This window comes from Gordionus sp. m RMFG-2023, chromosome 1, assembly GCF_954871325.1.
Source record: "Gordionus sp. m RMFG-2023 chromosome 1, tfGorSpeb1-WG-v2, whole genome shotgun sequence".
Taxonomy (NCBI): Eukaryota; Metazoa; Nematomorpha; class Gordioida; order Chordodea; family Parachordodidae; genus Gordionus; species Gordionus sp. m RMFG-2023.
Genome location: NC_088775.1, coordinates 53491803 through 53505683, shown reverse-complemented (window position 1 = coordinate 53505683; position 13881 = coordinate 53491803). Strand labels below are relative to the sequence as shown.

General features: G+C 26.3%; 1 protein-coding gene across 5 annotated transcripts in view; it reads left to right on the top strand.

Annotated features, from left to right (window-relative positions):
- The first annotated feature begins 2482 nt into the window (after nt 1-2482).
- The window catches only part of LOC135923391 (uncharacterized), an 89896-nt gene continuing 78497 nt past the window's right edge, over nt 2483-13881 (top strand). For all 5 annotated transcript variants that reach the window (XR_010571209.1, XM_065458125.1, XM_065458136.1 and 2 more), the window contains exons 1-5: nt 2483-2617; nt 2669-3096; nt 3140-3183; nt 3229-3365; nt 7134-7237. Coding sequence is in view for 4 of the 5 variants with exons in the window: in XM_065458125.1 (XP_065314197.1) it covers nt 2736-3096; nt 3140-3183; nt 3229-3365; nt 7134-7237 (646 nt within the window). In the remaining variant the exon portion in view is untranslated. The remainder of the gene's footprint in view (nt 2618-2668; nt 3097-3139; nt 3184-3228; nt 3366-7133; nt 7238-13881) is intronic.

The following is a 13881-nucleotide window of genomic DNA, read 5'->3' as shown; positions in this document are numbered from 1 at the left end:
CTTTAATAAAAGTATGCTCCTCCACATTAAAATACTGTATTCCCATTTGATCCAATATATAATTCATTTCCATTTTTTTCTCATCTAGAAACAATGCTAAAAGTTTCATAGCATTGTAAACACTATTCCATCTTGTAGTGTTTGGTGTCAATAAATAACGTCCTAATTTTTTTTTGAATCAGACGTCTTTGATGACTTATTTTGTTTATTCCAAAGAGCTTGGCATTTAGAAAATGTAGATCTTGATACTCTTTTAAATCCTCATTTAAAAATGCTTCTTCAGCATCCACTGCAACTAAATTTAGGTTGTGCCAGGAACAACGATGATGGCTAGGTAACATAGAAGACTTTATTGAAGATCCTAAATATTATAAATTTTATTTTATATTGGTGAAAAATTAAATATAAAATAATTTAAAACCAAGGATGTCATGAACATCAATTATCTCAAACTCCATTTCATCATCCTCTTCTTGTTTTCCATCTTCAATATTTTTGTCAGGAATATTACTAGTATTGTTATTATTATTATCTTCCCCAAATATTCTATATTATTTATATCATATTATAAAAAATTATAATAAATTTAAAACCTGAAGGCCTTCAGGAAATTAGACCCATTAACCGTAATCATCTTATAAACCTTGTTTTGAATTTTGTAAGACCTATGGATTTCTGCAATAATATTGGCTAGAATGTCATAAGTCTGACAGCCAATTATTCTCTTTAGAGCTAACGCTAGATTTTCGTTTAAGATTTTTAGGATCAATCCAATGTGCAGTTACTCCTAAATAAGCTCTAAAAATATGAAATATTATAAATCAGAAAATAAACATTTTTACCTTCTATTGTGAGTCCAGCAATCTGCCGTTGTACAGACGTAGGAGACATCTGATAGATTTAATATCAAAGATTCTTTCATTTCCTTAAAGCTCTCCAAAATTCTTGCTATCAATCTGCCGGCAAAATATCTTGGTCCGTGGAGAAAAAGTGTTTATCATCTTTATAAAAGAATCATTTTCCACCAAGGATAATGGTTGAACTGTATCTATTATAAAGTTCATAATGACTTTGTCAGCCAATTTTTGGGATACACCAGGTGTTGATGAATCCAAATTGATTAATTTTGTTTGTATTAAATTTGATTTGAAAGTGGGTTTATCTTCTTCCATTACCGCAAAACTTTTGAGATATTTTTCAATCTCTTTATAATTTGAAGTGTGCACAGTCTAAAATTATAAAATACTTAGAATAAAAATTATGTAGGAGATAAGTACATAAAAATGATTGAAATAACTATTTTAAAATGTTTTAAATAATTTAGATAAAATTTATGAATATATACAAAAAATGATTGGTTTTTTATTTTAATTTATTTTAAAAATTAAAGATTAGCCTACACATTGATATTAAATTTGTTTAATATATTACCTTTAAATGTTTTTTCAAATTAAAGCTGCTCGTATGATTTGAAGAGATAATTTTGCGGCACATCTTGCACCGAAACCGATATCCAGTATTAATTTTTTCTTCAAGGTTAAAGTATTTCTTGAATTTTGGGAAAGGATCATCTATATTGCTCATTTTCCAAAGAAATTTCAATATCTTCAACAATCTCACACTAGTGTTGTTAAACGGCTCGTTTTGAGCCTTAAAAACGGCTAACTCAATATTTTAGCCAGAAAAATATTCCCTAAGCCTCGAGATTTCGCTAATAGATGTCCAAACCTTTATTCCTTCTACAAACAAAATCTTCAGGCTTGCGTAATACTATTCTGGATGAAATATTGAGTTAGCCGTTTTTAAAAATCGGCTCAAAACGAGACGTTTAACAACACTATCTCACACATAATAAGATTTATAATGCTTAATATAAAATGTAAAATGAAATATAAAATAAGATAAAAGCAAGGACATATCAATAACGGAATTTCAAAAATATATAATTTAATGAATGCGCGAAATATAAATTAAATACAGATTGCTATTTAACAACTGTTTATATCTAATATATAACAATAATGTATATTTTGAAATATAAATATAAATTTCAAAATTAAATTAAATAAAAGGATTATAATTTTAGATTTTATAAAAAATATATTTTAATTATTTTTAGATGTATTTATTATGTAAAATTAAAAGTAGCAAAGTAGCGAACTACTTCGCTACTTTCTAAATTAGTAGCGAGCTACCGCCATCGCTATTTTTTTAAAAAAGTAGCGCGCTATAGCTACCGCTACTGAAAAAAGTAGCGCGCTATTTTAACAACACTGGTACCCAGCAATGCTTAAGATATTATAACACTTATTATACATATTTTAACGGAAGTGATAATATTTTTCTAACTTTAACATTTTAATTTGATTTTATATTTTACAGATATTTAGGATTATTATTAATAAACCTAGTTCTAATTTTTTTAAATGAAATTTTACATTCGCGGTTTGCTGGTTGATTACGTGCATAATTATGTAAATTTCTAAAAATGGCTGGAATATCATCTAATATTTTGCCTATTAAAAACTTATATTTATGACTTTAAAAATTGTTATACACTTACTATTTCTAACAGCGCTGTCAACGCTTTTAAAAACGTTACCTTTCCATAGTATAAGTAAAATATATATTTTAATGCATTTAGTACCTTTATTAAATCATAACCTAGATGAAAAATAAAATATATATTCTCGTTATTTCAAGACTTTATAAAAAAAATATTACCAATCAAAACTATGCCACCAGTTATATATATATCCCAATCAATTTTATCTGATTTATTTCAAAAGAGTAAAAAATTCAATAAGTTATTCAAAATATTTATAGTACCAAATTATATTTACACTGATTATAATATGATAAAAATGACTTCCAAAGATAAATACAATAATTATGGTGTATATAACACATTGAAAAGAGAGTACGACACAAGGATTGATATTAAAAATTATAAAAATACACACTTTGAAAATCATATTTCACAAAAAAAAGATAAGCGACTTAAACAAGTCCATATATCTTATAAATTTGATCAAGAAAAACATCATTTGACACCAGCTATATCATCAATTGTTAAAAAAGTTTACCAGGATAATGGTTATATTTATTGTTTATTGTATATTTAATATGAATATTTTAGATAAAAGAGAACATATATATTCTAATCATATAAATGAAAAAGAGGTTTCAAATTGTTTAAATTTCAAATAATGTTTACTATTTATATAGATATATGACTATTGTAATTGGAGTGAACATATGAGTAGATCAGGTAGAAAATATTATTTTAACAATCGTACAGAAGTATCACAATGGGAAAAACCTCAAATTATGCAAGATAAGGAATTAAATAGCAAAGGCAGAAAGTAATCATAATATTTTATAAGAATGAACTAATTTTAACTAAAATCATCATCTATTATAATCTATCAATATATGTTATATACACTTAATGTTAATATCTTGGAATTGGTGTGAGATTGACAGTTATTTTATGCAAAATCACCATCTTTCAATTAATATAAACTTTAAATAAGTTAGTTATCAAGCAGAATTATTTTAGAGAGGAGTCATTATTGGCAAATGAAATCAGCCTCCATGTTTTGGATTGATTTTAACCAATTTTTTTGCCAATATGATCCTACAAATCTTTTCTTATTAAGGCAATAAACTTATTGTTTAAGAATTTTTATATATTGTAAGATGTTTATTATAAAATTTAGCTCTCAATCTGGTACTAATTCAGAAGTTATAACCAGGCCATTTCAATATTGACATATGCCTAATTTTTTGGCATTAAAACAGCTAAAAAAATTGGTAGTTCTCCATTTCTTGTTATAATCTACATATTTTTAGGAAGTATCTAAACCACACCATGCTCCTCTTACTGGTTAAATTTTTGCCACCAATTTATAATAATTATTATTTTATACTTAAATTTATTAATGTTTTAAATTCTTCCAAAGAATTGGAAGTTCTATAAATGGATTTGAAATGGATGTTTTAATTAATTTAGCAAATCATAGCATGATTAAATTGATTACAAATTTAATAATTGAATTTCTTAACTGATGTTTTTATGTCCAAAATACCTAATAAAATTAGTAAAATTTTGTTTAAGTGAAAATTCAAATCAATGTTATTTTATCCAATTAAAACAAGAAGCTAATAAAAATATGGCTATATAATTTTAAAATATTTTTTTTAAATGAAAACAATGGGGAGATAAAAATGTAATTCAATTTTATAAAAATTTCTTCTACCAATTAATAAAAAATATAAATCTGCTATATATAAAACACAAGATATATAAGAAAAGAATATAAAAAAATTTGAACTAAGTTTTTAAAAAAAACAAATAGTTATATATAAAAATGTTTATTTGTATATTCTGCCTAAGGAATAAGAATTCCCTAGGTAAGTGTTTGTAATATTATTTCATAAGCCAAATTTAAAAAATAACTAAAGGTGATATGAGCAAACTGTTTGTTGTTAGAAGTAGCTATTGGCAAGAATATGAAATTATTAAGGCCTTTGTATTTGTTTATTTTTTAATCTCATCTCTTCTAATGTAAGCAGGTTACATTGATTGGGGAGGATGAGATACATTTAGTTCACTAAATTTATCTAGGGCAATTTATTAACAAATATATAGAAGTTTAACTTAAAGAATAACATAGGAGCATTCCTGGGATAAATTGAACTAAATGAATGCTTTATTAATATAAAATTTTGCATACTTGATTTGCCAAAATTATGAAGCTTATGAAAAATAACTAGAAAGTGTTAATATCTTGATATAATTAGTCATAGGTAGACCTGTGCACCGATGTCTCAATCGACGGTGGCGGTATTTTTTAATTTTTTTATTGGCATTCAGTGGTGCGCCGATTTTGCCGCCGCCTATTAAATTGTCGGCAGTGTTGGCACAATATTTATTTTAAAATTTTGTTTAATGAATTTAATTTATAAATCAGTTTATTTTTTAATGAATTTAATTTATAAATCAATGTATTACATTTTTTTATAATTTATTTGGCTGATCTTTTCTAACACATTGTTAACATAGTTTAATTGATCTTAAATTATTTCCTGTATCACTCCAAGTTAAATTTATGTATTTTCTCATTCTCAGAAATAAACAAAGGAATTGTATTTTTACTCAGATCGAGTCACATCAACAACACATATAAGAAATATTCAATTGATTTTTATTATAATTAAAATAAATTTGGAATGCAAGAAAAATATAAAGTATGAAATATACTAAGTCAGAATTCAGATTTATCGAATTTAAATATTTTGAAATAACTTTAAGATTTTGAAATCTGGGATCAAGTAGAGTTGCTAATATCTAATGTTTCAATGTTTGCATTGATTGCAAAGGCATCTGTCATTGTTTTTAATTTACCCCATTTGATGCATGGTTTCAGTTTTATCTGTTTTGTGTGGATTTATTATATGTGTGAATCCATGACTGTAGCTTGTATTGCGCGGCTATATCTTCTCCTGGGATGACTTTGCAGTCTATATTTTCTGCGAGAGATTAGCATGTACTATCTGTGTTTTCCTTGTACCACTTTCGTATGTTATTAAATGACTGTCTTTTTTCCTATAGTAGGTGTTGGTTAAGGCAAAATCGAAGGCTTGCGCAAATTTCAGTATATGCTCTCTTTCATCATTTTTTTCTCCACCAAAACCACCATGATACCTTTTGTAGCTATCTCTTGCTTTTCCCACATGTGCATTTAAGTCACCACCTATTATGACTAGGTCATCCTTAGGGATCTCCATTACAGCTTCATCAAGGATAGCTTTAAAGTCATCTTCCTCTTCTTCTTTGCAACCCGTTTGAGGAGCATATACTGAAAGGATGTGTAGTATTCAATGCAGAATTATCAGAGATCCTGTTGACTTCTACTACGAAATTAGATCTTGACTGAGGAACCGACGAATTCCATAATTTATACCCATCTCCAATCATTAAAGTTTTCTGACCTTTCCATTTCGTCCCTTGTATTCACGCTATATCAACATGCCAACTCTCTCGTCTTACCTTTAAGCGTCCTAATATTCAAACTTGCTAATCTTGTCTTTGCTTTGACCTTTACTTTACTTTTCACAGGATGGAGGTCTACACCCTGCGCGTCGCTTGGGGGGGTGACGCACTAGCTTTCATATTTCTATTTGTTTCCTTCATTTTGTTTATTGGACAGCTATCCTTAGCACCCGGCTGTCCAGGTCTGTCGGTGACCGGGGTGTCATCTCTAAGCTCCAAAATTCATATTACCATATGTCTTTACACATCAGTCATCGAAGAAAAACTCGAGAGTTTTTATGCTCCTTACCAGGATTGAACCTGCGTCCTTGTTCGTACTTTATTTCTAAGCATACATCTAACCCATTGGGCCACCCCGGCGATTCATTAAATATATGTTATATGGGCAAATATATAATAAATTATAAATAATTTAGTAAATTGAATTTCTTTATCGATACACAATTTCTATAATTGAATGAAAGCCCCATTTATTATTATCTTCACTTACAAGATGAATAATCCTTTAAATCATATCAAATAGTTCAAGAAAAACCATTAAAAACTTATAATTTTATACAAAGACACCCCCATTCGGGAAAATATTTATACACTTCTAAACATTTTTATCGATTTTGAGAATGAGGATAGCCGCGTCCCAGACTAATTTTTTTTATAAATATAAAGGAAGAGTTTAGTAATGTCTACTAAATTTTTTTTAAAAATTGAAGGTCGTATTATTTCCAAAAAATTGTTTTTAGTCCTTACATATTAAATAAAATATCCGGAAATTAGTAGAATCTTTGTACGTAATTTTGATATTAAATTTGTTATTTACAATTATGATTGAATGAAGGCACATTAGTTACATTTACCTTTATTTGCTTACCAAATTTTAAAAAAATCGAAAGGGATCGGCCGAATCGTTGTTGATTTGTTATGGAATGACCCTTAAATAACACCTAGTATGGTCTACAGACTAAATAATACTTTACAAGGTGGCATAATTAACCAACTGAATAATACCATAGAGGGCGTGGTATATTATAATCTAATTAAAATATATTTTTATAATTCATATGTTAATGTTTTATAGATCAACAAACTTCCTTAATGATATCCATATTAACCAAGATTTTTTGAATAATGCAGATGATCAAAAATCCAATGACCCTAGAAATCTATTATGCTGTGAAAAGGGTTTATTTTTTGTTTACAATAATAATTTAGTATTTTTATGGGAATTCAATAATAGAATGATTTTTATGGAACCTTGGTGATTTGGGTGACATTTATACTTTCTAAGAAAGTACAGTACCTAAAGTAGTATTCAAATTTTAGCATCCTTATTAGGAGAATCAGGGGCAAAATATGAGAATTGCCTATTTTTATGCTTAACGATTGCCATTCAATTAAATATATAATAAACACTACAGAATTATAAATAATGATTATAATATCAAAATAAAAAGTATGCATTCTATTTTTTAGAATTATTTTTAATGTGATCGATTTATCCAATCCCAATAAAAATGATAAGTTTCTCCTATTTTTTTTAAATAAAATTTTAGGCCACTCCAATCTATATTAATATAAATAAACTGTAATCTCATGTTTTTGCTTTCATGTTTAAAATATAAACAGCATTAAAAATAGAATATATAAAATTAGTTAAATGTCTATTTGCCCCTTAACAAACTATTTTTAAAATTTCTGATTAATAACCACTCTTCCTCCAAAAATGGGCTTTCCTAGACTGAACAACTATTGGAGCACTTGATGTAAGTGCAAGATTATATATAATAAAATGTAGGGATGTACCGATATTTTTTATCGGGCCGATATTTCACCTATGTTAAAATATCGGTCATCGGCCATTATTATAAAATTTGCCTATCCGATATAAAATGGCATCTTTAACAAAAATAAAATGTTATAAATTTTTTAAAATAGGTTATATCTAAAATCATATATTTTTATAAAAAAATCGAAATCCATATTTTTTTATAATAATAATTAATAAACATTCGACCATATTGTTATTTTTTGCACATTCTGTTTATAAAAGTATACGATAATCTCTCCAGAATCAGTTTTTAGTGAAGCTGGTGATGTTAACAGTTACCATCGCTGCAGGCTGATTTCTGATAAATTGGAAATTTTGGTATTTATAAAAAAAAATCTTCGATATATTAATGTTAAATATTATTTTAAATATTAATTCAAAGTTCATAATATATTTGTTTATTACTTATTATGTATATAGATTAATGTTGTTACTTAAAAAGTGATTTAACAATAAAAATATTTTATATACTTTTAGAATTGAATATAAACTATAACTGATCATTATAATATATTTAAATGACATAAGTTAATCTATAATTAAATTATAGATGTTATACTAATTAAAAGTATATTACAAATTAAAACCATTGGTATCTTTACATAATACAAAATTAGATATGATATCGGATCGGTAATCGGCCGATATCAATTTAATATAGGAAATATCGGATACACCCCTAATAAAAAGCATTTTTAAATATAATGTATTATTGGATTATATAAAATATTCTATACTTTCATTATCAACAATATTTTATCCTTTTAAATTAAAAAATTTAACATTATCAAATGGAATTAGCTTTGGGCCTATTCATTTAAACTTGAGGGGACAGTTAGTTTTAAAGATGTAGGAAGAATTGCAACAATCATGTTATCTTATCGTCATTATAATAAAATTTATGCAATTTAATTTTTTAAGCTAACTTAATTAGTTCCGGAGATATGGTGTGCGTCCTTCATTATTTAAAAAAACAGATATAAAAAAATATAAATGATAGAAATTTATATTTTATATCATTAGATAGCCATTGAATCCATTACATAAAAATAATTAATTTTTTTAAGAAACTCAGGTGTTTTTTACTATGTTAAACAAATTATGAAAATCACAAATAATATGTCAATGACACTTAGCTTTTTAACTAAATCCGATTATTTTTGTGAGCTATTTAAAGGAATTATTAACATTAACGAAACTACTGTCAAATATAGCTACAACATTTTTTCTGATTTTACGAAAAGTATCTTTGAGGAAAACATTAATTGTTTCATTGCAAGAGATTTAAGAATCTCCCATTAAATCTTATCGGATATCGGAAATCAAATATACAGTAGCAAATTTAAAAGATGAAATTTTACATACAATAACTGGTAAACAAAAGAATTTGGTTATTTCACTAGGTCTGAGGACTATTGTAAAAAAATGTATTCAAATGCTCAAAGGCAAGTGGAAAATATTAATTATGAAGATACGAGATTAAGAATGAATGATATTAATGGCTTTATATGCAGTTTTCTGCATCCAACTTATTATATATTTTAGGAATCGTAAACCCCAATACAATAACAAACTGTTACACTGCAGAAGTTTTGAAAAACACTAAAATGTGATCATTGGCTAATGTTTTAATAAAAAATAAGTGATTGTTCATTTTTTAATCACATTTTTTAACAAAAAGGTGTGTTTTGCGCCTTCCATTATTAAAAGCCCTTAAGGAAGGATCAATTTCATAATTTATTAAATTTTGAATTATATAAAACTATAAATCTTTCAATTAGGTAATTTTTATGCATAAGTAAATATTTACATCTCTCTTATCTTTCTGAAACCCCAATATAATGGTATAAAATTCTATATTATACATAAATTCAAGAATTAAAATCTTATTCTTATTGAATTGGTACTTAATGTATTTAAAGTTCTACTGATCCCTAAATATTCAGGAATATGTATAATATTAGGCATGTATTCAGTGCATTCAATTAAAAAATGTTTGATTTTCTAACTCTAAAACAATTAAAAATTATTTATTAATATTAAAAATTTACTTTGATATAAACTACGTGAAAGTGCCATCTGGATACCATTGCTTTGCCATGTGAAATGAATGAAATGGTAAGTGTATGAATGTTTAGTTTGTAAGGTGATTACTATTGGACCGATTACTCTATAATCATTTTTGTATTACAAATATATTTTAAAAGAACACTATTGGCTAAATTTGATTAACCATTTTTGAGGATTATTTATATACTAGTAGATACCTAATCAAAAATGACCCGGAATGAGAATTTTCTTATTACTTTTATGCTAGTTGTTACAAAATAATATCCAATTTTTATTCTTTATACTCCCCCCCCCCTTCAGGCCAAGTTCATTCCATTAAAACTAAGTGTAAATATATGGCTTTAGTAAAAATAAATTTAAAGCTTTTGATAATACCAATATTATTTGTTAAATATTACTGATCACTTATACCTAATATTTAATATTAAAAATTCCCAGGCAAAGTACAAAGCCATAATAATTTTGAAAAATTCTTCCAAGCCCAATGAAAGATCATAATAATTTTGGTTGTTGAGAACTGAAACAATATATTTAAATAATCATAATGAATTTAAAAATACAATCAATATCAGATTTTCTTGGGCCTTGGTTTTTTGATCAGGCCAAGCCCTTCATTAATCTATTTAAACAAATACTCTAAAAAGATAAGCAGATTATTTATTAATTATATATTTTCTTATTTTTCAATTTTTACCAATGTAAATTACTGCCGGGCCCTGACAGTAGGGTAAATTATTGTCACTTAGTGGATCAGTTACCATCATCCTTCTTTAATTAAATGGGCCCTGGCAGTAGGGTAAATTTTACCACTGGATATGCCCCCTTTTGGGTGATGGAAGCCACTTAATTGAGTTTTATTAAATGCACTGATATACCTTAAATTTTTATATTAAATATTAACAGTTGAGTCTTTAAATCTTCCATCAAGTTTATTCTTAAATCTGGGTATATATTTGAGTATCATAATAATATTTTCAGAGTTTCCATATGATTTATAAATAGAACTGACTGAATGAATGTTTAGTTTGTAAGGTGATTTTTATTGGACCGATTATTATTGGACAAATATATTTTAAAAGAACACTATTGGCTAAATTTGATTGAAGGTTTTTGAAGATTATTATAATAGATATAATGAGGGTAACCAACCTAAAAATAGAATATAGCTTTTTTTCTTAGATATAAAATGTTAATTTTTATTTTTCCTAACAACTTTCCTATCATCTTAATGTTAAATAATCGATGTAATGTTAAATTTTAAGAAATTTTTTTGTACATCACGGGATTCGAACCGATGACTTAACGATTTAAAGGCAAATGTTCTTCCACTTAGCCATCTTCTATATTAAATTTTGTAATATAATCTTTCTTATATATGTTATTACTTTGCTATTACTTTATATTTTTATTGGCTTATTAGTCTTTTTTTTATTGACTTATTATGCTTTATTGGCTTAAATTTATTTTCTTTGTTTTATTAATTAATTTAATTAAAAAATTAACCATTTTTAATTTGCTTCCATATTTCATAAAATTAACCTAAGTCATTAAAGATATATATTGGAAAATTTTATTATCCCAATCATTCAATCCCAAACCTTTATATAAAATGAATATGGAAAGTGATAATTAAATTTTTTTTCCACATAATATTTTAATGGATTTCTAAATAATATTTTTTTATACGTTAATTTATAAATCTATTTTTACTTTTTTTTAAAAAAAAATCAATTTTTTATTAAATTTCATATACAAATATGATAAAATATTATTATTTAAAAAATTATAATATAGAGTATAATAAAATATGTCATATATCAGTTTAAGTTAAAAAAAAGATTGATACAAATGTATATTTTTGTAAAAAGAAAAAAAACATTTAAAAAAAAAGAAAATATCAAATAGCGAGGTCGGGCCATGATGTTTTAAATATTTGATAATTAGATCTAATTATAGATACGGCGATTTTCTGCTTGAGTTTGTAAAATGGAGCAAGGTATGATTTTTTTTATTGATTTGGATATTATGAATAGATCTTGTCCAAAAGACAGGTTGATGTAGCTGCTATGGGAATAAAGTGGTTAACACACATTATGTGTGAGTATTTTATATTTTTTAGAGATTTGGCTCTGTTAGGGGATCATGGGAATTATTAGATGGAGCCATGGGATCAATGCATGTGAAATCCAAGATTAAAGGCTCCCCATGAAAAAAGGTACGATGTTTTTGCCGTCAAGGCTTTTTATCTAAAAAGGATGTAGGTTCTAAAATACAGGGAAAATTGGCTTTATTTAAAAAAGAAGCTATTATTGCATTTTATCATGTCAGCTGATTTTTGATATAAATTAACAGTGGAGTGTGTCTCTCCCATACACGTCTGCCTATTGATTGCGGGTAATTCCATACCAAATCTATAACTTTTCGGCCCGACCTTTTTAATTTCGATAAAATTTTGCATGCTGAGAGTATATCATTTGAAAACATCGAATCCAAAATTTTAGCTTCCTAGTACTCATAGTTCCAGAGATATCAATGGTCAAAAGTGCCAAAAATGACTTTTTTCGAAAAATATTGGATAAGTTAAAAAATAATGATTTTAAAAATATAAGTTATATGTCATTTTATAACTCTATTAAAAGCCTTTTATTAAATATTAAGGATTTTTTTGAAATAACATTGTTACGGTTTTTATTTACGTTATAAATTTTAAACATAAAAATTCCAGGTGTTTCGCTTTCCAAATTTTTCTGAATTTAATATTTTCTTATTCTCTACCCTATATCTATTCATAAAAAAAATTTAATTTAAAAAATCAAAAAATAAATATTTTTTTCAAAAATAGATGGCGCTCCTTTATAAAATAACGTGTTTTGTTATAATTATTATTTTTTAAAACTTTTTTTCAAACATAAATAATAAGATTTTCCAGCATTAATATCATGAAATGAGATTATTTAGCTGCGGTTATAATCATTTTTTTTTGAAAAATTTTAATTTTCGAAAAATTATTTTATAAATACTTAAGATATATAGGATAAATTAAAATTCATGAAAGATATTACCTATTTTCGGTTTTTCATTAAATTTAGTTTTTTTAACGCCATGAAAATTTCGTTTTGCGATAAATTATATGTACGCCCAGTAGCCGTTGATTGGCTAACTATTGTTAAAATATTATTTTTTGGTATGAAAAGGATATTTTGTGCAGCTGGATAAACATAGAATTTGCTGGTCCTTTAGGGTGAAGAAATTATTTTTTACTTCATCTCTAATTACATTCACTTCTTGTACAAATCCTAACCACCAATCGTTTTCATATGCACATGTTACATATCCTCTAATCTCATCGATTATCAGATCCTCAATCAAATATATTCACGTGGATATATTGACATTCGTTGCAGTCACCAGAATAACAGGTGGGTAACGGGGGATTGCAAATCATTCTGCCTATAACATCTCTATAAGTTGTTAATGTATTCTCAACATTTTTAGTCAATGTTGCTAATTCACAGCTTAAAATCATAAGTTTAATATTCTGATGTATGCTACAAACGCATACACTATGTGTTCCGCTAGCCCCTGCTAATATACAATTTTTTGGTCTTAAGCTAGCAAATTTCGAAAATCCAATAAGAACTAACCTTTTTTGAGCGTTCACTCGTTCCCCCTTTTCAATGATAGATATGCAATCTTTTGGTAATATCCACTAACTATCAATGCAAAAAATTTTTTTAAACAATATCAACTGTTTTTTGATTGAGATATTTTGCAGGCTTTCGATTTGGAATTGAAAGACTCCCTTTTCTTCTAAAATGATTTTGGAATTATATGCCATATGATATGTAGCGTTGAATGTCGTTTTTATTTTATTTGCGCTCCAATTAGGAGGCAGAATGTCAGCAATTGATATTTTTTATTTTTAGAT